Source organism: Equus przewalskii, chromosome 16 (assembly GCF_037783145.1).
Source record: "Equus przewalskii isolate Varuska chromosome 16, EquPr2, whole genome shotgun sequence".
NCBI lineage: Eukaryota > Metazoa > Chordata > Mammalia > Perissodactyla > Equidae > Equus > Equus przewalskii.
Genome location: NC_091846.1, coordinates 69,441,372 through 69,463,177, shown reverse-complemented (window position 1 = coordinate 69,463,177; position 21,806 = coordinate 69,441,372). Strand labels below are relative to the sequence as shown.

The following is a 21,806-nucleotide window of genomic DNA, read 5'->3' as shown; positions in this document are numbered from 1 at the left end:
GGCTGTTCCTGGGGAACTTCATTACTCTTCAAGGAAGCAGATGTTCTTAAGTATCTTGCTACCACAAGGTACAGGTTTAAATACATGTGTTACATTTAGCACTCAGTGATAAATAATATGTTAACTACCTCAGGAGGTTATAACCGTGGATGGACAAAAATTAGACTCTCCAAATAAAAGAGAAATATTTTCCTTCCAAATTTCTCTGTAGACTGCACACCAAGTGTGATTTCAGTGGAGATTACAATTTCGGATTTTAGCATGTCTCCAAGAAAGCAAGAAAAAGGAGAAAAAAGTGTGAGGCAAAATGAAGCAAACAGAGGTATTAAATATTTTCAGGGGCAATAGTAATAGTTGAGTTCCTTTATGCCAAGTGCCTCCTGTTTTCAGGCATTTTACAAACATTTTCTTATTCAATCCACACCACTTCCATAAAAGTAGATCTTTTCCTGATAAGAAAATTGAGGAACAGAAAGGTTAAGTAACTTGTTCAAGTTCACAAAGCTAGCAAGTGAGAGATTTGAGATTCAAACGTGGGGGAGGGAGGAATCAAGCTTTATTTAGCATTTCTTCCTCTTCCACCGCCCGCCCCAATATTCCCTAGCATTCTAGTAATGGTTTATGAAATTTCTTGCAAACATATAACTCAATAATTTCAAATATTTTAAATTGACAACATTTCAAAGAGTGTCATGTGTCTAATTTTTACAACTAACTCTAAGGTGCTGTATGGCTTGTTTATCTTAGGAATTGAATCAAATTGAATAAGCATTCTAAAACCCTAAAGCATCATACAAATATAAGGCATTATGTTATTCATTAAAATTAATTTTATTTTGAGGATCTCTGGCAGATGGTAGCAGGATTTTGAGATACTCCGAAATAATTAGAGACACCCTAGGATACTGTGAAATCATGATTGACGTTACACTAAATTGGTTCCAATAGCCACCTATAATATAAATGATTTGGACAATAGATAACGTAATTTTTAAATGATGATATTAGAGAGGCTAGGAGCCTCCCTACTAGATGTGGCTATTTTCCAGGGGTCCCTTCTGGGCCTGTCCTCTCCTTCTTCACTGTCCCCTTGGGCAATGTCACCTACTTCTGGCCTTCAGATCTCACTTCTACATGTCCACGAAGCACCAACTTACATCCTCACCCGTAATCATTTTCCTGATCTCCAGACTAGAAATTTTCCTCACATCATAGATGTCTCTCTGGCATTTCAAACTTAAAACAATCAAAAACCCAACTCATTATCTTTTCCACCTTTTCTCCGGTGTAACTCTTCTCTTCTTGATTTTCTCCCTCAGTTATCTGCATCAGTTATCAGATCTAGGAACCTCAGGCTCATTTCAAGTCTGCATAGAACATGTAACTGGACACTGAGTCCTCAAGAGGAGGCTCTCCAATGTTCCCTCTTTTTCATTTGCCTGCTCCCACAAGTTCTCTTTAAAATCAAATCAAAACATACCTCAGATTCTCCTCTTTCAAAATCCTTCAAAGTCTAGAGAATAAAGCCCAATCTCCTTAGCATGGTCTTGCAACATCTAGTTCCTGCAATTCTAGTTTCACCTCCCATTCAGATCTTGGGCACGTATCTACCACCCTCAGCAGCCAACCTGCTCCTTCCTTAAACACCTGGGCACCCTCATGCCTTCGTACCTTCATTCATTTTATTCCATTTGCTTTCTGTGCCATCATCACAGAGTGCAGTTCCTGAACATGCTGTCTCAGGGCCTTTGCAGATGCTGTTCCCCTCCATCTGAAATGTCTTCCTGCTTGCGATCTCTATTCATCCTTCAAGTCTTAGCATGAGCTGTCCATATTCACTGGAGAGCTTTTCACAATTCCTCCAGTGCCTCTTCCCAAGCCCCAGAACACCTCCACTGCATACAAACCTCTATTATCACTCTCACCACACTAATATTGCTATATCCTTAGTTGACAGGGGGCTCACTGCTGGCAGGGAGACCTTCTTCCACTGAATCAGCGGAACTCAATGTCTACCACGTAACAGGTGATGACTGACTAGTAGGACTACCATTAAGTGCTAGGCTTCGTGCGCACTAACAAACACAACGTCTAATAAGACAGGGACAGACTCTTAATCCGAGAGCGACGCCCTATGGCTATACTTTATCTACCGATATATACAGCTTTTGCATCAGAAAAAGAAAAAAGTAAAGCTAAAAGATCTACAATTTTCTCTGCCACCACATCAGCCTGTGCATAACCATCTTGGCACTTTCCACGTACTCATGGTACCGGCTGGTCTGTGTTTACCTGCAGCCAGGGTTTACTTAAGGGCAGAGACCCAGACACATTCATCTAGCACACTTCATAGCATGCAGTGGAACAGGCAGTCCGCGATTTCTTAAAAGTTTTGTTCAAAATGCTTCACACAATAGGATATTAATAATTGCACTTTCAAATTATATACAGCAAGCCAATTTCAAAAGACGAGAAACAGAAAGTAAACTTAGTTATATTCCAAAAATTTGTTCTTAGGTTGGTCACATGGTATACAGATCACATGTTACCACAAAATGATGTTCAACATTAGGATTGCATTTCACAGTCCATTTCGTAAAACCTTATTTTACCCACATTTTGGCTGAAATTTTGCGTATTTGAGGAAAAGCCAAGATGGAATGCTACAGATTTATTTTTTCTTAGCATTGTAAAATGTATCTAAAATCTTTCACAAAATATGTCTGTTCTATGGCCATCATCTGCTTTCTATGGCTGGATAGGAAAAAGGCAGCAATAGGCAGAGCTTGACCCCCACCAGTGGGGACGGAGCCCTGCGTGTATGGGGTGGAAGTGGCCATCAGAGGAAGGCGCTGGGGTTCTATGCCAGACATTGCCCATGACCCCTCTTATCCCCATCCAAGGGAATCGGGACCAGTGAAGCTTGGGTTAGGTGTGCAAGTCTCAAGTAGCAATTGAGCAAGATGCCCTGCCAAGGGATGAACACAAGTGTGAAGCCTAAACCGGCAAGACTCAGGGTGGCTGCAAAGGTAGGCTGCGACATGGACTAGCGCACAAGAAATGCCAATATGCCATCATGTCACTCCTGAGACCCCACTGATATAGAGAAAGGGTCGGGATACAGAAGGGAGAAAAAGGCAAATGGAGACTAGAGATGAGTCAGACCTGTAAACAGAGGGACTGCTTATCTATTTATAAGGTAGAGAAGACTGAAGAAGTTCTCTGGAAGTTTATTTTTGGAAGATAATAATAACCAAAAATGCACGATATCATTTACTTCTCAAAAGAGTACTGATAAAGAAAAACAATAACAAACCTAGTTCTTTTCATTTTCCAATTATTTGGATTTCAAACAAATGGAGGCATACTCTATTAAAATTCAATGTCCATAAGTGAGTTTTCAGAAGGAGTAGAACTTTTTGATGATGTTTATACATCTCTAAATATGAATGATGCAGATTGTGGGTCCTATGATATCAGATGACAGATACAGCCCAAGCTTCAGCTCGTGCTAATTAAACGAATCAATTAAGAGACTACAGTTGCGACTGTGTAGCTGCTGTTCTATAGCAGCAATAACAACCCCACGGGGAGGTCTTTTACTACATTAAAATGCTGTCCTCCACAACTCCATCTGATATTATTAGAAACAGTTATTTGTGTCTTGCTGTCATATTAGTAGCAAAGGCAAATTATGGAAATATGCAGACCAGAATGGTCCCAGTATGAGACCAGGTTGGGTTTTCAGCCTCCAAGGGAACAATTGCTGAAATTCCAAAGTTCCCCAAAGTTCTTTAATGGAACTGATAAATCTATCAGCACAGCATCCATTTAGAAGCTAGGTAAGGGTCACATATTTACATACTTTCCTGCTAAGCTGATACAATTCAACTAGATGAATTATCATATTAAGTTTACCCTCCTGAGTTAAACTGATGGAGTTCAAAATTGTTTTCGATGGTTGTCATTAATCGCTGTTACTTCATAAATGCTTACTTTGAAATCTAATTGCGCCAGTGTATCAAGGGTCACATTAATAGCATTCTTAATGGTAAATCTTTGTAAAACATGTTTATTCTACTGATATTATCACTCAAGCTTTCAAGGCTAATAAGAAATAAAGTATATTTATTATCAATAAAAACTTAATTTAAAATGTATAATTTGAGATTTAAATTAGCTTTAAGAACTTTAGCATGATATGGTTTCATTAAGATCTCTGGCTAAGCTTCAAAGACATATAATTTGATAGTTCCTCAAGAGTCTTTGGGTAAATGCCAACAACACAGCTATGAAGAAGCTGTTCAATATAGTCAAGGCTTATTTTCTCTTTTGGGCAATATGCATTGTTTTTACAAGAAAAAAAAATCAGTCTTACTGAGATATGTTTGCCTTAATATTATAGTACCTTAAAAATAATGGTACTTTATAAATTAAATACAAACAATGATTGCAATACAAAAATGTGGAATAAAATGGTAACTTCTACATTCTTAAATTACAAAATATTCATCCTTATTGTGAAGCAGCTTCCAAGAAAGGAATTCAGGTTAAGTAAAACACTAGCCCTCTTTTGTTTCTTTGTGAGCTTATATTATCTGATATACACAAACTCAGTTTCACCAAAAACATGCAAACAAAACAAACAAAACCCAGACAACCTACAATTTGAAAAGGCACAGATACCCTGGAAAAATTCTGGGATATGCAGCTTACCAACTAAGTGTATATTAAGAACTAAATGTTTGTGTCCCCTCAAAATTCATATGTGAAGCCCTACCCACCGATATGATGATATTTTGAGGTGGAGCCTTTGGGAGGTAATTCGGTTTGATGAGGTTATGAGTGGGGCCCTCATGATAGAATTAGTATCCTTACTAAGAGGAAGAGAGACCAGAGCACTCGCTCTCTGCCATGTGAGGATATAGCTATAAGGTGGCTGCCCACAAGCCAGGAGGAGGGCCCTCACCAGGAATCAAATCTGCTGGCACCTTGATTTTGAACTTCTCAGCTTCCAGAACTGTGAGAAACAAATGTCTCTTGTTTAAGCCACCCAGTCTGTGGTATTTTGTCATAGCAGCCCAAGCTGACGAAGAGAGCTGAACTGAGTAGTAACTGCAAAGGGCTCCCTCGATTATGCAGTAAAGCAATTTGTTTTTAAGGCACTTTGATGGTTAACAGCTTGATTTGAAAGTCAGAGAGACCTGGTTTTGCATCCTGGTTTTTAGCACAGACTAGTTATTGGCACAGAACAGTCATTTCACTTCTCTATGCTTACTTTTGTCTTCCGAAAATTAGGCATAACTTTCATCAGTGTTTCAGCGTGTTTGAGTAGGGGATACATGACACCACTCATATGGGTGGTGATAACAGGGTCAAAAATACTTGGAAAAACAAATGGCAGTGCTCAAGTCAGGTATTAATAAAGTACAGACCTAAGGAATAATGCTCTACTTATAAAATATATTTGCAGATAAACTGCCTGAGGAATTTTTTAATTTTTAAAACATGTCAAATATGCTTTCATGCCCATACAGAGTGTGTACTGTGTTGAATATTGTCATCCAAAAATTCACATCCACCTGGAACTTCAAATTGTGACCTTATTTAGAAATAGAGTCTTTGCAGATGTAATTAGTTAAGATGAGGTCTTACTTTATAAGGGTGGGTCCTAAATCCAATGACTGGTATCCTTGCATTTATGTGAATGAACATACACAGACAAGGAAGAAACCCACGTGAGGATGGAAGCAGAGACTGGCGTGATGCAGCTACAAGCCAAGGAATGCCTGCAGCCACCAGAAGCTAGGAGACAGGCAGAAACAGATTCTCTGTGAGAGTCACGAGAAGAAACCAACTCTGCCCACACCTCAATTTAAGACCTCCCAAACTACGAGAGTACAGATTTCTGTTGTTTTGAGCCACGTTGCTTGTTAATTTGCCATAATTTGTTGCAGCAGCCCTAGGAAATGAAGAGAGTCCTATATACTACATTTTAGGAACAATAATGAAATTGATAGATACTAAAGGTTAAAATGGGGATGTTCTGAATTTATATGTATACCCAATTCAAATATTCCTCTGGGTCACAGAGGTACAAATTTCATCTTTCAACGCCCCATTGTACTAATTTGGAAGATTATGCCTTTCATTATACAAAAACACTACCTGACAATTTCTAAATAACAGCAAAACAAAAAGGAGAGATCTTATGCTTAGATTGAAAGTTGATGAGCCAAAGGCTTTAAAATAGATCTTCTGAATCTCAAATCTGTAACTTATATATGAATCTGAATCTATATAAGTAGATAAGTGGTTCTATGAACAGAAGATAGTCCTTTACGTTCCAAGGATGTGTATTAGGATAAGCTATGTTATACACTAAAATCTCAGTCCACTGAAGGTTAGAGGTGGCAGTGCTCAGCTCCACTATTCACCCAGGGACCCACACTGATAGGGGCTCAACAACCAAACACAGAGCTTCCAGGGTGGACACAGTAGGGCCTGGAGAGCTCAAACCTGCTCTTGGCTATCTCTGACCAGAGGTGACATATATCACTATAAGGAGACAACTCTCCACAGGTCCCTCATATTCCTTCATTTCTTGTGAGCAAGGCACTGACTGTCCTTTGTTCTAGACTATTTTTCTCAGGATGTTTATATAGCAAACAGCCTTGGAAGATACAGTGTTTCCGTCCAGAGCAAAGTGCAGGCATGCTTACTGCCCCTTATAAAAGACTCGGGTTCACTAAGCTTAGGTCCCTCTCCCACCAGACAATCCATTGCATATGCAGCTGTCATCTTACCCTTTTCACATGCCCTACGGGAACTGGGGCTCATGGAATTGGTACAAAAATAATGATATTCTGGCTACTGTTATTGCTGTAATAAACCGTCCTTCATCTCCGACCCTAGAGTCTCTTCAGTGGACTAATGTGTAGTCTCAAATAGGGTAAAATCTCATACCCTCTGCAGTTCTTGACAATCAGTTCCATCCATAGGCCCTTGTTGGAACTAATCATATGGTCCCAACCTAACCCTTCTTGCCTTATTATTAAAAATCTAAATGACATAAATAGACTAAAATATACTTATGCAGTCTCAATCCATAGAAAGATGGGCAAAAGGCTTGAAGAGAGGTACTTCACAGAGGAGGAGACTCAATAGTCAACAAATGGAAATGGCCAATAAACACTGGAAACGGTGTTCTACCTCATTAATAAGATAAGCTAATTAAAACCATAATGAGGTCACTATTCACACTGGCGAAAATTAAGAATTCTGATAATATCAGGTATTAGCGAAGATATGAAACAAAATAACTCATTCACTGCATATTCAATGCACATAAACTAACTCAAATCCTAACCCTAAAGAAATTATGGCACATGTGCAACCAGGATACAGGTACCCATGTACATAAATGCTTACAGCAGTGTTGAGAGTCACAGCAAAACGCTGGAAACCACTCAAGTATCCATGAGCAGTAGAGGTGGGTCTCACAAACAACACAGAGCAAAATAACCAAGTCACAGATGATTACAGAATACAATTCTATGTACTTCAAGTTTAAAACATGCAAAACTAAGACGTATAATATTTAGGAAGCAAATACGTGGAAAAATTATAAAGAAAGGCAAAGAGTGACAAAAATCAGGAAGAAGCTCTCCATGAAGGGGGAGAAAGGGTGACAGGATTGGGGAGGACCACAGAGTGAACTTCCAAAACAATGATAATACTATTATTTTTAAAAACTCTACAGGGAATATACGAGTCTTTGTTGTATCACTACTCTTACTAACTTACAAATATTTTGTAAATGTTATTTTATACATATTTTACAAAGATGTAAAGTCTATCTTTAACATTTATAGAATATTTAATATTTACATAATATAATATCTAACAAAACCAACTTTTTAAAATGTAATGAAATTTATTTTATTGAAAATGAAAATAAACATATTTTTTGAAAGTTCAGAGTGAGTAAAAAATGAATGAAATTAATTACTTTTAAGTCTGGACCTTCTTTAAGTTGAAACAGTAACATTTTTGAACCTTACTGATACAACAAAACTACTTCTCAAAGTCTAAAATTAAACTCTTCTTCAAACATTGAAGGTCATGTTCTCAATATCAAAAAGAAAAAACAAAAAACAACTTGTATAGAAAATTCTACAAGGATTCTCACAAAGACAAATGTGTATGGAAGTCCCATCTGTGCCAGATGACATGCCATTGCTCTTCCTGACCTGCAAGTTTTGGAAACCACGTCTGCTTTAGACAATCTGGATTGATACAGCACATGCCAGCTAGAAATCAATCCATATCTGTGGTAACAGTCCCACTATCTCAAAACTTTCTTTCCCTCTTCCATACTGATCTATTATTGCTAATAATACACATAGAAAAACACATCATAACAAACTACATCGGCCATCCAAACTGCTGAGTTGTAGAATTTTATGGTAATTAGAAATTGCTCTAGAAATTGACTGTATAAATTTTCTGTATAAACTATATAAATAAAGGGGATACGGAGCCACTTTGGGATTTGTTAGCGAGTAATCAATCATTTATTTACTAGAGGAAGAGGGAAGTGTCAGCTACATAAAATTCTCCTTTCCTCTTGTCCTTTTTTTCAGGTGACTTTTTGTTGGTTGTTGAGGTATTTTTTTCCAGCGTGTTTTGGGTGCCTCAAGTGGATGAAAGGGAATAAAGTTAATGGGCATTTACTGATGGGATGAGCACTGGGCTGAGACCTGAGAAATCTGAGCACTCTTCTCAGCTCTCCCCACCAAACTAGAGGTGAAACCTTGGGTAAAACGAATTCTCTTTCCTGATGCATAGTTTCCTTACCTGAGGAAGACAGATTAGTTCATCTCCAAGGTCCCAAACAGTCTACTTTTCTTTTTCTCCATTTGTTTCTATATTTGCTTTCTTCACATTTCTTTTTCAAATCCAATACTTAGGTCCAACACTTGTGGATTTCATTCATTCATTCGACAAGTCTTCACTGACTGCCTACTATACACTAGGGCCCTGTTCTGAGTGCTGGGCAAAGAGTGGTGAACAAAACAGACAAAAAGCCCTATGCTCGTGGAACTTATTTCATTCAAGTGGGAAAGACAGACAATAAATAAATTTTAAAAAGTAAAATATATGGTATGTCATAGAAAAAGCATAAAGTGGGGGAAAGGGGAAATAAAACATTGGACACGGTGGTCAAAATTGTAAACGGTGTGACTAGGAAGCCTTCCCTAAGGAGACGGCTACTGTGTGAAGTCTTGGAAGTGAAGGAACCTCCTATGCAGATATCTACAGGCAGACAGTCCTAGCCGAGGAAAGCCAAATGGAAAGACCCTGAGGTGTGTGCCTGACATGTTTGAAGAAGGGTAACAAGGCCAACTAACTTGATATATCTTTTAAAAGGACCACTTTCACTGCTGTATTATTATTAATAGACGAGGGAGCTAGGGAGGACATGGGAAGGCTTTGGCTGCTGTAGTAATTCAGGCAAAAGATGACAAAGGCTTTGGTCAGGATGTGGGCAGTGGGAGTGGTAGAAGAAAGAGAGGAATCAAGGAAAATACAAGGTTTTAGCTCAAGTTGCCATTGTTTGAGATAGGAAAAATTACAGGAGAAACTTCATTTGCTTGGTTTTTTGCAGGTTGTGGCTATCAAGAGCTCAGTTTTCAATATATGAAGGTTGAGAAATCTATTAGAACCCAAGGAGAGTCATTAAGTAGCAGAGACAGTGTAAGTGCCCTTTCTAGCATGAGCACTGAGGTACAGAAATACCACCACATGATATAATTATAGGTAGCCATTAAAAAGAATGACACAGATGATTTGGAAAGATGTCCACAATTTATTGTTGCATGAAAAGACGCATAATTGTATTTCTGGAAGGATATACCTATTGTTAATAACTTAAATACCTCTCGGGGATGGGATGGCTACATATAACTATAATGGTTAATTTTATGTGTCAAATTGGCTAGGCCACAGTATCCAGATATTTGGCCAAACATTATTCTAGATGTTTCTATGAAGGCATTTTTTAGATGACATTAACATTTAAACTAGTAGACTTCGAGCAAAGCAGATTACCCGCCATAATGTGGGTGGACCTCATTCAACCAACTGAAGACAAAGGATTGATCTCTCAAGCAAGAAGGAATCTTGCAAGCACACTACTGTCTTTGAACTTGAACTGCAGTTCTTCCCTGGCCTACCCTGCAGATTTTGGACTTGCCTCCACAATGATGTGAACCAATTACTTAAAATCAATCAATCCCTCTCTCTCTCTCTGTATTTACATAAATAATACACACACACACATACACGCACACCCCTGTTGATTCCATTTCTTTGGAGAACCCCGACTAATGCAATTTCTTACAACATACATTTAAATAACATTTAAGTTTTTAAATTAAAAAAATAAGCATGTATACTTTTTTAATCAGAAAAATAAGAATAACTGCAAGTCAAAGGTACAACACTTAATATTTACATTATACTGGGCAAGTGCCCATATATATATATACTATACATGTACTTATTAATACGTAAACTCCATTACACCTCATAAATGCACATTATTAGTAGTATCCTTCCTCTCTCAATAGCTGCAAAATCACTACTCTTTTGATCCAAGCCACAAGCCTCTGTGATATTCTCAATAAACTCACAGAGCTAACAGAAATATCCAATGTGAAATACGCAATCTAAACAAGGTACCCAAAGGACATGAACAGGCATTTTACAAATTATAAATGATGCTTAGCAAATGAATACATGGAGAAATATTCAAACACAATAGCAATAAACAGGTAGGTATTAATTATAACAATAAAGTATCTTTGAAACAGTTAAATTATTTTGAAAATTATAACAGACTACTAATAATATGATAATTATAAACTTCTAAGCAAAAATAATAACCATAAATTTCTTTTCACCAGATAGAGTTAAATAATTTTGAAAATGATAACTAATATTAGTGAGAGTACAAAGTGGTATTATAATATATGATGAATGGTGTTCTAAAGAGATAGGAACAAATTGGCAACATGTAACTAAGCCATGAAGTTATTCATGGTTTTGACTCTATTTAGAAGGAAATATAACTTACAAATTTTTGAAAATATATAAGTGTGAGAATAATTCAAAACATCAAAAAAGCAAAACACATGGCATTGTTCATTAGAACACCATTAGTAATGGCAAAAAGTTAGGGGTAACTTAAAAATCCAATAGTTGGAACTTATGGATAAGTAAAATATGTCACCTCTACTCATCAGAATGTTAAATATAGCTCCATTAAAATGATGCTTATAAATATTTTATAGCAATATGGGAAACGATTAATAGGCTTTTAAGAGAAAAAAATCAAGACACAAAATTATAATTCAATTTCATTAGAAATGTGGACTTGAAAGGACCTAATAGAGAAAACTAGAAGGAAAAGTTGAGCAAAAAACACCCATTGAGGCCACTATTTTCAAAAGCATCTTTATATAATACGTTCTTATTTTTATTATAAAAACAGGGAGAAAACCTCCAGTAGAAAAAAGCACTTAAAGTACTCAACAAACTGCAAATAATTTTAAAAACTATTTTCTCTCTAAAAAGAAATAGCAAAAGTTATTCTATCATGGAAACTTCACTAATACATTAAAGAACCCATTTCGTTATACCAAGACATCTCATTTAACAGCAAACTAGAACCACGATGAAGCCAGGTTCAAACACATGGGCTAAAACTAGTTGAACACTTTTTTTCTCAGTAAATTAAGAGAATATACAAAGTAATAATTCTTTCATACTTACCACCGTACCAAGAAACTGAATGCTCATGGTTCCACCTGCTTCTCGAGAAAGACACTGGAAAAAAAAGAAGTGTAAAATGAATTTGCAATCACACAAAAACATGTATATGAATGTTCATAGCAGCATTATTCTTAATAGCCAAATAACCCAAATGTCCATCAAGTGATAAACGGATAAACAAAAATACAGTATTTTTATACAATGGAATATTATTTGACCATAAAAAATGAAGCACTAATACATGCTACAACAGAAGTTAGTCACAAAAGATCACATATTACGTGATTCCAGTTAACATGAAATGTCCAGAATAGACACATCCACAGAAGCAGGAAGCAGACTGAACAGTTTCGACATTCTTTGCAGAGACTCTCAGCTGCTCTGAAGACTTTCAGGTCAAAAATAATTGCTCAGGCCCCGGGTAGCACAAGTTGTAGGTTTTCTCTTAGTTTGTTGCCCAAGATTACAACAGATGTTACAACTTTTCACTAATCTAGATTACTTTATATCATTTTGTTAAGGAAAGGACTGGAAGACTTTTCTGATGACCCAAAGAAGTAGGGGGAAGAAAAAGTGAAACTTGTAGCTTCACGAATCTGTCAGCAATTAAGGAACAAAAGTAAGGAAGAAATACATAAACTTTGGTATGCCCTACTAAAGGAAGAAACATGCTCCGAACTCTAGAGCAGGAGGCCAAGTGGCAGAGATTGCCAATGCCAAGTTAGAAAAGTTAGAATGGTTAGAAAAGGTAGCAGGTTCCATGGAGGCATTAAAGTTGTCCAGGAAAGAGAAGATATCCCAAGGCTTCTTCAGACTGCTCAAGAGAAAGCTAGATCTGGTGATAAGAGACATCTTCGGACAATTCATCTGGCACAGGTTCAAGAAGTGGCCTGTACTTGATACCTAAGTAGGAGATACAGTAGGAAACGATCCTTTGCAATGCCCTATGCAGAATATTTTGTCAGAGTGAGACTTGAGAAGGAAGCCCACATTGAGGCAAGGAAGAAAAGTTTAGAGAAAAAGAAAAAAATTTCTTCAGGAATAGTTTCCACACCTTTCTGAAGCCCACAGAACTCTTAATTTACTATTTTGTTTTTCTTGGATAATAGTCTACAAACAAAAGTAAATGGATGTTAAGTGGTTTATAAAGAAATTGTTTTCAGTAATAAATTTTTAAATAAAATTTATTTAATAAATTATTTAATAAAAATTTAATAAATTTTTTAAATAGTTAATGACTATTTACTTCTCAGTTGGTCTAAGTACTAACATGCCATGCTAACTCTGGAAGCAGTCATGCTTCTACCAGACTTTTAAAAAAATCAGGCATAAAGTACAAATTAAATTCCCATTTTAATAACAAAAGAAGGATGGAAGGTTGGTTGTTGATTGGTGATTGCCTGGGGGAGGAGGGTTGGGAGGAAACAGGGCACGACTGCTAATTAGGATGCAGGTTCTTTTCGGGGTGTGAAAATGTTCTACAGTTGATTGTGGTGATGATTGCATAACTCTGTGAAGAAACTACAAGACACTCAGTTGTACACTTTGGGTAAACTGTATGGTGTATGAATTATATCTCAATAAAGTTGTTATAAAAAATGAGTTCATATTTGTTTAAGACAACAATGAGAACACTACAATTCTTCTATGTTCAGAGAGTAATAAAAAAAGAAATAACCTCTATGTTATGCATTTATTTGTAAATAAAATAAGTTCAAAGTGAATATGATATTATTTATGCGTATCTTACTTGTTTGAATTTTAGTTTACTAAAAATGGATAACTAAATAGTACATTGGAAGTAAATTACACTTTTTCCAGATAATTCCCATCAGTAAAATTACTCTATTTATCCTAACCTGTTCTTCAAAATTCTTCCTTTCGTGTGCTAATCAGAGAGGATCCAGTGGCTTCAAAGACTATACAAACATATAAAGCAGTTCTAACTAAGTAGCTATGAATTTTTTTAAAGTTCCCAGATGTAGCCCCAGAGGGAGTATTAGTGACCCTCACACAACTGTCTGTCATGAACTATTATGGAAGTAGCCTAATTTTACTCCTTTTTAAAAGGGGAGGTTTACCAACTCCCATCTTTATGACCACTAAAGTCATAGAATCCAGAGTAAACCTTCAGAATCCAGGTTGAGCCCCTGATTCCTTGATTGAGGGAGGTTAGATCAATAAGAAGGAAAATGGTTTAATATACAACGATACCAAAATGTTTACCCCTACCCGAAAATACTGCCAAGTGACTTGACACAATAGTAATCTGACTAGCATACTCCAGGTGGTGTGGTACAGTATAGAAAACTCAAAAACGGTATTTTTATCCATTAATTTCACTGTTAAGAATTTATCCCAAGGAAAAAAGTCATGAGTAGGCAGAAGAATACAGCTACAAAAATGTCATCACAGTGTCGTTTATAGAATCTAAAAATTTCAAGCAAACTAAATGATAAGCAAAACAAACTGGTTAAATAAATTATGGTATATCCATGCAGCCATTTAACAATTTCAGAGACATGAAAAATGTTATAGTATATTTCCAAGTGCAAAAAGAAAAAACAAAACAGTATATTCAGAATAACTCTTATTAAAAAATTCTGTATGTTATAAATAAAATTCTAATACACATAACGCACATAAAACAGTTAACTGTTATTCCCGGGTGGAAGATATTAGTTGACCTCTCTTTTCGGCTTAGCTGTTATTCCTATTCTTCTATATGGACATGTATAACTTAATAAACGCAAAAAAGAAATAATACAGAATAGAATAAAATAGATTCTTTCCCTCAGTGCTCTACGGGATTAGAATTGAGTCTTGCATCCCAGGTTCTGATACTGGCACTTCTACTTTAGTCATCCATCTAACCATCCAGCCATCTATCCATCACTATGTATTGACCACTGATAGCTGAATTAAGATCCACCCTCCAGGAGACTAAAGGAAAGAACAGAATTCAAAATAAACTATAATTCAATATGACGAATCCATAGTACAAAATGTACAAAGTATTATAGGATAAGAGGCCAGACCAGCTAAATGCCCAGAAAGGTTAAGGAAGACTTGCAGAGAGACATTAGAGACGGGTATTAAAAATTCTCCAAAAGGGAAGCAAAAGAGAAACTTTTGATCTGATGGGACAGTTTATGCAAATTCCAGATGAAGAAAAAGCATGGTGAGTTTAAGGAATAGTGAGTAGTTCAGCACAGCCAGAGATAGGTCTGGGTGACGGAGGGAAGAGGCAAGAAAGGAAACTGAAAAGGAATTCCAGAGCCAGGTCACATCTTGCACAGAGAGAGTTCATACTTTACAAAGTTCTTATACTTAAACTGGGGAGTAACATGTTTATGTTTCAGAAAGATTGATGGTCTGAGGTAAGGCTGAGGATATACAGGAACAGAAGAGGCACTGGCCTGTGAGCCAAGGAAAATGCTATTGCAATCACTCAGGTAGGAGGACTCAAGGGCTAGGCAAACACAACAGTACAACTAAGCCTGATTCATTCACAGAAACTTAGAATTTGGAGGGCAAACAGAACTGAAAGTCTAAATTTTATTTCACTTAGGAAGAAACTAAAGTTATAGGAATGTAAAAAGTAACTTGCCTACATTGCAGTGGGAGAATAAGAACCCCAAACCAAGCATTTTGACTGTGCAGGATGGAATATCTCTACAATGTCTTAGACTACATCGTCAATTAGATGATGAGTTCTTTAAGGACAAGGACCATTTCTTGCACTACCTCCTTAATCTCAACAACATACAAGTCAGTGGCTGCAGAAATGGAAACATAAGATCAATCTTCACCAAGAATTCTGAAGTTTTTCCATACTATGAAATATAAGAGTGACCCATATATCTCTCAATCTTCAATTGTCTAGCAGAAGTTTTAGTTGGTGAAAATTAGAGGTGTAATTGTCAAGAAATTAGTGAAAGGAGTGGTGTAGAATGATTAAGATTGTGGATAGGCAGTCCAATAACATGCTGACTTTGATACTGCTGAGGTCTTAAGAGTAGTGAGGAAAACACTCAGTTAAAGCATGCCCATACTACCAGACCAGGACTCATCCTAGTGGTGGTTCAATGGTCCTTCCTTGGAAGCCTGTGGCAGAAAAGAAGAGCCACAGGGTCTAGTCATAGTTATCAGTATAGTCAGTAAATTAATCACCTTGATAATACAGCACAGATTCAACCATAACAGTTCTTCAGAATGAGAAATTATCTGATTGAAAAGTGTGGCCACTAGATTCTGAGAAGATGGCAATGGTGGCATAGTTTCTGAATCTTCACCAGAAACATGAAAAGGCCTAGTAGCAACAAACATCCCTAGCACCCCAACTGTTGTCTACAAATACCATTTCCACTCAAAGAAATCAAGGCTTCTGGGGAAAATAGCTGATCCCAGGTCTGGGGCAGAAGTGAGGCTGCTACAACTTGTCATATCAGAAAGTAAAGGAGCTATCAAAGACTGGGGTCATGTCAAAAAGACTCAGGAGCCAACGTGAAGAAACTCTTTCTGGCCAAAGATGGGACAATTTGACCATCAATAAGGATGATAACTGCAATGAATTAAAGCATATCAAGTATGTTTAAACCCATGAGTTCAAAATGGATACCGAAAAACAAAAACAAAATACCCTAATTTAGTCACTTTTGGAGAATGATAGGAAACCAACTCTTTATTTTGAGAACTAATAAGTAAAAGGAAGCCAGCCCTGGTGGTCTAATGGTTAAGATTCAGTGCTCTCACCACTGCAGGCCAGGTGTGTTTCCTGGTCAGGGAACCACACTACCCGTCTGTAGGTTGCCATACTGTGGCAGCTGCGTGCTGCTGTGATGCTGAAAGCTATGCCACCAGTATTTCAAATACCAGCAGGGCCACCCATGTTAGGCAGGTTTCAGCAGAGCCTCCACACTAGACAGACGATGACAAAGGATCAGACCACACACCTCCGAAAAAACTGGCCATGAAAACCCTGTGAATAGCAGTGGAGCATTGTCTGATATAGCGCCAGAAGGTGAGAGGATGGCACAAAAACACTGGGCAGGGTTCTGCTCTGCTGCACACAGTCGCTGGGAGGTGAAATCCATTCAACAGCACTAACAAGTAAAAAGAAAGGAACAAGCATTCATTTATTTCCTATGAAAACTGTACTCCTGGGTAACCCAAGAAGTAGTTGAAGCGGAATTTCTCTTTAAAGAATTATTCCAGGTAGTAAATGAAGAAAGAAAGGCAAAAAGAGAACATCATCATTTTGTAAACCTTAATGAATTTGTTGACCTAAGCTTGAGCATCAACAGAGAGAGGACCAGACAGCATGTGCCTGTTATTGGAGGCATACCAGGTCACTTATGATTTGTCATGCCAGAGACAGAGGCATCTGAATCTGATTATAGAAGACAGAGGCGAGAGAATATGCTAAACTACACCACTGGGATGCAATCAAGCTAAATCCTGGCAATGGAAAACTCTACAGGACAAACAATCCAGTTCCTTCCACAAATAAAATGCAAAGAATAAAAAAAATCCATAGACATTTCCCTCAAGCTGCTTACTACCCCATTTATTTTTCTCCTTTAAAGCAAGACTCCTTGAAAAGTTGTCTATCTTCATGGTCTCCATTTTGTCACTTTTCATTCTCTTTAGAACCCACTGTCATCTGGCTTTTGTGCCCACTAATCATCCGCAATCATTCTTGTCAAGGTCACCTACCATTTCTATCTTGCCTTACCTATCCATCAGTTTTGTCCTCATCGTATTCAGGAACACTATAACTGGCTTCCGGGATACCTCACCTCCTGGTTGTTCTCCTACCTCCTTGGCAGCTTTTTCCTAGCCTCTTTTGCTGGCTTCACCTCTTCATTCAATTCTAACTACTGGCTGGCCCCAGGACCCAGTCCTCAGCTCTCTTCTCTTTTCCATCCACATTCTTCCTCTGTGTGATCTCATCTATGGTTCCCCTCTAATCCTCTGATACCCACTTAAAAAAAAATCAACTTCATTGAAGCATAATGTATGCAAAAACAACTGCATTCCATTTAAAGTATAGAATTCAATGACTTTTTGACAGTTGTAAAAAATCACCACTGCAATCAAGACACAGAACATTTCTACCACCTCCAAAGGTTCTGCCTGGCTTTCACGGTCCAACCTCGGTCCCTGCCTCCAGGCAAGCACTAATCTGCCGTCTAACAAATGAGCTCATTTTTCCCCAAATGGACATTCAGTTGTCCCAGCACCACTTGTTTAAGAGAATTTCCCATTGAATACAAAAATCAACTGACCATCCACATCTGGATCTATTTCTAGACTCTATTCTGTTCTCCTGAACCACCTGCCTATTTACCAATACCACACTGTCTTGATACTGCTCTTTCAGTTAGTCTTGAAATCAGTTTTTGTATTTCTTTTTAAAAATTATCTTGGCTCTTATGATTTTCAACTAACAAAAAAAAATTTTTTAGTGGTAAAATGCATGACATAAAATTTACCATTTTAACCATTTTTAAGTATAGAGTTCAGTAGTTTTAAGTATATTTATGCCGTCGTGAAACAGATCCCTAGAACTTTTTCATTTTGCAAATCTGAAACTCTATATTCATTAAACAAAAACTTCCCTTTGCTCCTTCCCCCTAGATCCTGGTAACCACCATTCTACTTTCTGTCTTTATGAATTTGACTCTTTAGATATCTCATTTAAGTGGATTCACACAGTATTTGTCTTTTTGTGTCTGGCTTATTTCACTTAGCGTAATCCTCAAGGTTCATCTATGTTGTAGCATGTGACAAGATTTCTTTCCTTTTTAAGGCTGAATAATATTCCATTGTATGTATAGACCACATTTTGTTTATCTATTCATCCACTGTAGATATTTGGGTTGTTTCCACCTCTTGGCTATTGTGAATAATGCTGCAGTGAACATGGGCAGCAAATATGTCTTCAAGACCCTGCTTTCAGTTCTTTTATATATATATCTAGAACTGGGATTGCTGGATCATATGCTAGCACTATTTTTAATTTTTTGAGCAATTCCCATACTGTTTTCCAGTTGCACCACTTTACAATTCTACCAACAGTGCAAAAGGTTCCAATTTCTCCATGGCTCACCAACACTTATTATTTTCTGTTTTTTCGGTAGTAGCCATTCTAATGGATGTGAGGTAATATCTCATTGCAGTTTTGATTTGCACTTTTCTCATGATTAGTGGTGTTGAGCATCTCTTCATATGCTTGTCACCCATTTGTATGCGACTGTTGGAGAAATGTCTATTCAAATCCTTTGTCCATGTTTTTTTTTTTTTTTTTTTTGCTGAGGAAGTTTCACCCTAAGCTAACATCTGCTGCCAATCTTCCTCTTTTTTGTATGTGAGCCGCCACCACAGTATGGCTACTGACAAACAAGTGGTGTAGGTCCGTGCCCAGGAACTGAACCTGGGCTGCTGAAGCAGAGCATACCAAACTTAACCACTAGGCCACTGGGGCTGGCCCCCTTTTTCCATTTTTTAATCAGGTTTGTTTTTTTGTTGTGAAGTTGAAAGAGTTCTTTATATAATTTAGATATTAACCCCTTATCAGATATATGATTTGCAAATGTTTTTTCCCATTTCATAGGCCGTCTTTTCACTCTGTTGATTATGTCCTTTGATGCACAAAAGTTTTGAGGGCTGAGGCAGTTCCATTTGTCTCTGTTTGTTTTTGTTGCCTATGATTTTGGTGTTATAGTCAAGAAACCATTGCTAAGTCCAATGTTAAGAAGTTTTTGCCTATATTTTCTTCTAGGAGTTTTATAATTTTAGGTCTGACATTTAGGTATTTAATTCATTTTTTGTTAATTTTTGTACATGGTATAAGTTAAAGGTCTGATTTCATTCTTTTTTATGTGGCAGATCCATGCTTTTAGAGAAAATATACATGCTTATGGCTATGAAATTTATGTTTTCAACTCCCATTTGTCCTCTGAGTTCAAGACTCATATAGTCAATTGTTAACTGGAGATCAACACTTTGATATCTAATGCATGTATTTAACCTATCAAGTCCAAACAGAATTCTTGATTGGCCCCCAAATTCTGCTCCTCCTCTATCACACCTATCTCAGTAAATAATTTCCATCATTCACTCCATTGCTCACTCAATTCTTTAACTTTCTTCACACCCAGTATCTAATCCATCTGTCAATCTTTTCTGTCTTCCCTCCCAAATATATGTCAAATTAGTTCACTTCTTACCATCCCCACTGCTACCATCTTAGCCTAAGCAAAGGTTGGCCAACTCTTTTTGTAAAGGGTCATACAGTAAACATGTTAGGCTCTGTGAGCCCAGCGGCAAAACTGAGGATATTATGTAGCTACTTATATAACAAGAGAGAAAACTTTTTACGTTTTTGTTTTACAACATTCAAAATACAATAATAAAGCACAACTTTTTTATAATACTAATACTAATAAGGAGAATGGAATTCTTTTATTTAGGGACAAAATTCTGTTTAATTGGTGCTCAAAGTTAGTGTTCCCTATCACCAAAATCAGTTGCAAATATGCATCTGTTAATGCTGATCTGTAATAAGATTTTATGCATTTCACCTTTGAAACTATCTTTTTCCACAGACAGATACTGCCAAATACCAACATCAATCCACAGGCATATGCTTGTAGTTGAGCATATTCGTTGCTTGGAAGGCATTTATAGAATTTTCTTAGATTCTTCTCTTGATATTTGCCTTTAGCCTAAAATTATATTGCAGTTTAATCACTCTTAATTGGAGGTTAGGTGGAAGATCCTCAATTGTATAGTTAAATGGATTTTAAAATATAGAAATTTCCAGGGCCGGCCCAGTGGCGTAGTGGTTAAGTTTGCGTGCTCTGCTTCGGCGGCCCAGTGTTCACAGGTTCAGATCCTGGCGCAGACCTGCACACCACTCATCAAGCCATGCTGGGGCAGCGTCCCACAGACAAAATAGAGAAAGACTGCCACAGATGTTAGCTCAACGACAATCTTCCTCGAGCAAAAAGAGGAAGAGTGGCAACAGATGTTAGCTCTTCCTCACCACAAAAAAAAAAAAAGAAAGAAAACAAAAGAAATTTCCTTTGCTCTTGCATTGAGGTCTGAAAAATGCTGCTAAAACTGCATTTTGCTTCTTGTTTTAATCTGACAGCCTGGGAAGTGGGAAAAGCAGCCTGACACTACTTGTGATTCAAATGTTAGTTGTTGTTAAAACCCCCACACTGTAAATTTTGCATGTAAGCAGTGTTTCGTCTTGCAATTTTAGGTTGAATGCATTAAGGACCATTTTCACGTCTGAGGCATAAGCTAATTTTCAAAGCCGTTCAATAAAGTGGTTAAAGGCAGTTCTTCTTGTTCAGAAAAACTTCAATCTTTGTGCTAAGCTCAAAAAAATCACAATAAACTTTACTACTGCTAAGTCTGTGGTATATATAACTGCTGTGTGATAGGGAAAGTTGGGGCATTAAGCTTCTACTTATAACAAAAATTCCACACACAGCCACAGACAGATCGAAACAAATGAACATGGTTATTTCCAGTAAGACTGTATTTACAAACACTGAAACGTGAATCTCATATACCTCTCACGTGTCATGAAATATTATTCTCCTTTCAATTTTTTTCAACCATTTAAAAATGTACCAACCCCTCAACTTGTGAGCCGTAGAAAAGAGGCAGTGGGCTGGCTTTGGCCGACTCCTGGTCTAAGCCATCAGCACCTCTCACCTGGAGGACTGCAGTGGTCAGATAAAGGATTTCCCTGCCTCCACCACTGGCCCCTGTGGTCTGACCTCCTCACAGCAGGGATTTTAAATCACATCATATAATTCTTCTATTCAAATCCCACAAAAGCTTCATAGTAGGAATTCATTAAAAACCAAACTCCTTGGCCTACAAGGACCCGAAGTGATCTGGTCCCTGCCTATCTTTTACACTCTCTTAACTATGCTCAAGCCAGC

General features: G+C 37.3%; 1 protein-coding gene and 1 pseudogene across 8 annotated transcripts in view; one reads left to right on the top strand and one right to left on the bottom strand.

The window, feature by feature from the left end:
• The window catches only part of PCCA (propionyl-CoA carboxylase subunit alpha), a 416,711-nt gene that overhangs the window by 60,808 nt on the left and 334,097 nt on the right, over positions 1-21,806 (bottom strand). For all 8 annotated transcript variants that reach the window (XR_011528233.1, XM_070579174.1, XM_070579175.1 and 5 more), the window contains one exon: positions 11,839-11,892. Coding sequence is in view for 7 of the 8 variants with exons in the window: in XM_070579174.1 (XP_070435275.1) it covers positions 11,839-11,892 (54 nt within the window). In the remaining variant the exon portion in view is untranslated. The remainder of the gene's footprint in view (positions 1-11,838; positions 11,893-21,806) is intronic.
• LOC103559476 (large ribosomal subunit protein uL29m pseudogene) lies at positions 12,383-12,964 on the top strand (annotated as a pseudogene).